Source organism: Mus pahari, unplaced genomic scaffold (assembly GCF_900095145.1).
Source record: "Mus pahari unplaced genomic scaffold, PAHARI_EIJ_v1.1 scaffold_8652_1, whole genome shotgun sequence".
NCBI lineage: Eukaryota > Metazoa > Chordata > Mammalia > Rodentia > Muridae > Mus > Mus pahari.
This window is the reverse complement of record NW_018392282.1, coordinates 5,684-9,649: the sequence shown is the minus strand read 5'-3', so window position 1 is coordinate 9,649 and position 3,966 is coordinate 5,684. Positions and strand designations below refer to the sequence as shown.

Here is a 3,966-nt window from a genome sequence, read left to right as displayed (position 1 = left end):
TAAGGAGGAATGAAGTATCCACACGATGGTCATCCTTCTTGGTTTTCTTGTGTTTTGCAAAATGTATCTTGGGTATTCTAAGTTTCTGGGCTAATATATACTTATCAGTGACTGCATATCTAGTGACTTCCCTTATGATTGTGTTACCTCACTAAGGATGATATCTTTTAACTGCACTTTCTAAGGTCCTGAGTTCAATCCCAGCAACCACATGCTGGCTCACAAACCATCTGTAATGGGATCTGATACCATCTTATGGTTTACTCATATATATAAAATTAATAAATCTGAGAACAGCATATCATCACCAAAATAAATCAAACTATACCACAGGATGGCATCAGGAAATGGTAGGTGTAGGAAATCCTTTTTGAAGTATGGTCAGAAATTTCTCTCTGTTTTAAATGCATTTATTGCAGGTAAGATAGAGATATGAAGTAATTCCTAGCAATTAAAAGATGGAATTCAATTATAATTTAGACACATTCACATCAATAGAACTAAGTTTAAACTAAAACATTTATTATTTATGTAGCAGTTGGATAATGGAATGCTGACTAGATTTTTTTTTTTTTAGCAATAATAAGAAAAGTAGAACCACTTACTTTAGATCCAAAAATTGGAACGGAAACTGCAAGAAGGGATTAGAAAAGTACAAACCTGATAGATGAACTAGGGAATGTTACAGTGTTGAAAACTCAGGTTTTTAACTCCTTCAATATATCTAACCAGTTTCCTTTAACTGGAAAACAACAAGAGAACTTAAAATTATATAATAATAATTTGGATTTTTAATGCAGACTCCAAGGAAGAATCATCTGGTTACAGGGCCAAAAAGTGTTTGCCTGTGCTACCTGTATGGGGGTGGGGGAAAGACGAAAATATTTGCAAGTATTCCTAGTTTGTTTTGCTAGGTGTTGCTTTCTTGGACCTAAAGCTCTGAAATTCTCTACCCTCCCTTACAAAGAAACAGAGACAACACTCAGAAATTGCATGCTGAAAATTTTATTGGAATATTATAGACAATCAACACTGAGTTGTTGACCTATACGTTTGAAGGACATATTTTTATCAAGCACTCTCTGAAACAGAAAAGAAAGGAGAAAAGTTATTAAAAAATTAAGACATGTTGAATGTTCCTTAGCTGCTATTGTTAACCCAGAATTTATAGTGGTGGGAGCCCACACCCTCTTCTTCCTTCATCTCCTGCACCTCATTTTTCGCCATTTTTCTCATGTTTACTCTCCTTTGGCACAGAGAAGAAAATGGAACTGAACTAAATCCTAAAAGATTGTTGTGAATAAGTATCTTATAGTGTTCACCCATTGGTTGATATAAAAGGTTCCAAATATTTTAATGCTTTGTGCCCTGATTGATTGAACAACTGAAAATAACTTAAATACTTATTAGCAGAAAAAGCCATAAACAAATCATGACAGACCATGCATTGAATCCTGTGTATGCATATGCTGACAACTAGCAAATTTTCACACTATGATTTGACAAATACCAAGGTAAGGTCTTTATATTTATTAAATTTGACTTAATGATCTTACCTAATTTATTCGAAGAGAGATTTTTAAAAGTTAGTTTTTTCCTTCTCTTTTCTATGTTTTTCAAGATAAGAGAAATTATTTTATTATTGCTAATGGCTTCATAATGGTCTGATCCAACCTGAGGATTAGGATGTTTCTTCATTGGAGGTATATGTTGTGGTAGTTCTTCTGAATTTTCAGGAGAAGAGGCAAGGTCCTTTTTAAGGTCTTCTACCTTTTCTTCTCCAGACTGACTTTTCTGTTCTTTCACAGCAGAGTCAGAAGGCACTTGATTCTCTGCTTTTTGTGTTTCCTGAGGTTGCTCTTGCTGTTCCTGTTCACTCCCAGAGTTCGCAGAAGACTCATTTTCTGCTGGTGCTGATTTATCCTCTTGGACATTCTCTGTATTTGTATCAGCAGAAGAAGGATCTGAACCTGAGTTCTGGGCTTGCTGCTCAGGAGCTGCATAGAAAGGTCCGGAAGATGTGAGCACATGGATAGAACACTTTCCTCTTGTTTTCTTTCCATGACCTAATCACACAATCCTTTCTCCCTGGACCTTTCTGCCAGCTGCTAACTTCCTCTCCCAGATATCCTTAGTTTGACTTTCTAATTCCACATTCCTAAACTACATAGGTTAACATCAGGAGAGCAGGTTACAGTAATAAATTCTCTACTGTGCAAAGTGTTTTAGTTAGAGTTTGCGAACTCATGAATGAAATATAAGTTAACTGTTAAATACCCATATACTTCAATACAGAATACGACTAACAATAGTGGTATATACTGCATGCCGAGGGCGATTTGCTTCTGTTTTCCTTTAATCAAAGACCATTACCTAGTAGCAGGAAGGCAAAGAGAAAACAGGGAAAGCCAACAACCCCATCTTGTTCATGAAGCTCGATTATTACATTCAGAAACACCAAGGAAAGATAGAACCATGGATTTTCTCACAGACAGAGAAATCAGTATTAAGGCACTTTTGTTTTCTTCCTCATCTCGCAGTGGTTATTTGGGCTGGAAAGCAAACAAATTTCTTCTACAATTATGGAACCTTTGTCTCTCCTTCATTCAGTTGGCTGACTTCATACATGTCTCCATCATCAGGTTGGGGAATATTTATTTATATACATAGAGAAATTAATATTTACTCATCTATAAGACCTACATGATGAGACAACACGCTGACACACAGACAGATGAACAGCATGCAAGGATGATGGATTGGGTTTTACTTGGTTCTGGTTGGACGCTGAGAAATAAAGAATAGAATAAAGAGAAACTACAGAGTACAATCTTTCAGAGCTCACAGGGGTCCTACAAAAAAGTGACTCCTGTAAAAGTACTAGAATGCAAGAGAATGTGTGATTTCCCTGTGTTCTTACCTTCCACACAAACACAAAGATCTTTTTAATTCTCCAAGAAATACTACTATCAAATAGTTCCCTATTTGTAATTACACTACATGCTTCAAAATTATCCTGCACAACTCAGTTTGAGAATATGCCCCACTCATTTTTTAAAATTAATATCCCTTAGTAGAGTCAGGAGACAAATCCCTGAGTACACATCTTAAAATGTTTACATGCTCTGCCTAACGTTCTGGAGGTGGACTTTGAAAAATGTGTAAGGTTGGATCTGATAATTGTATGTTAGTGGCTAGAGCATTCAATTTATTCTTTATTTCTATGTTTTGAATTAGTCCTGACATGTTTGTCTGTATGTTTCTGGCACCCAATATGCAGCAAGGCTGTCTGCTCCCAATCTTTGCTCTGACTATGACAATATGCTCTCAAATCTACCCTTTGTTTTAATGTCTCTTTACATGTACACAGCACTTTCCTGAACACAAAATGGGTTGTCTTTTTCTTCTCTTCAAAAATTTAATGAATTTCAGGTAGAATATGATGTAAAAGGACATGATAAAGACATTATTAGTCCAATCTTTCTCACAGATATCCTATGGGCCTGTCTTTTTTCTCACCTATGTCTGTCATTTCTCACCTGGTTTCTCCCTTCTTTTCCCTGAATGTCTCCAGATCCCACCCTGTATTCCTTGGTACCTTCAGCTGCACTCTGAGCAGAGCTCAGGGCCAGCAAGGCGGCTGTGAGCAGGACCACAAGCATCTTGGAGGAGGCTCTGGACTTTCTCCCAAATGTGTGCTGAGACATTCAGAGTCATACTCTTTATAAAAGGAAGACGAACAATGGTATCTTTGAGCATCAACTTGATGACATTGCTCCATTATTTCTCTTTGGGACTATGGCCCAGCAGGGTAGAGTGTGGAAATTTTCCAATGTGCCTTAACTACAGGAGCAACATCTAATTTGGTGATGATGTTAATGGATAATTGTCTCTTTACAGACAAGTATTATTCCATTGTTTGTATGTACCACATTCTCAATTGATTAAGGAGGTATAAGGCATATG

The 3,966-nt window shown here is 36.7% G+C and overlaps 1 protein-coding gene across 1 annotated transcript in view; it reads right to left on the bottom strand.

Moving 5' to 3' along the window:
- Positions 1–3,662, bottom strand: part of LOC110314916 (submandibular gland secretory Glx-rich protein CB-like) — a 28,920-nt gene extending 25,258 nt beyond the window's left edge. Inside the window, exons 1-3 of the mRNA XM_021189107.1 lie at positions 3,589–3,662; positions 1,675–2,020; positions 1,052–1,082 (exon numbers count right to left, since the gene is read on the bottom strand). Coding sequence (XP_021044766.1) covers positions 1,052–1,082; positions 1,675–2,020; positions 3,589–3,662 — 451 coding nt within the window. The remainder of the gene's footprint in view (positions 1–1,051; positions 1,083–1,674; positions 2,021–3,588) is intronic.
- Between the last annotated feature and the right edge of the window lie 304 nt (positions 3,663–3,966).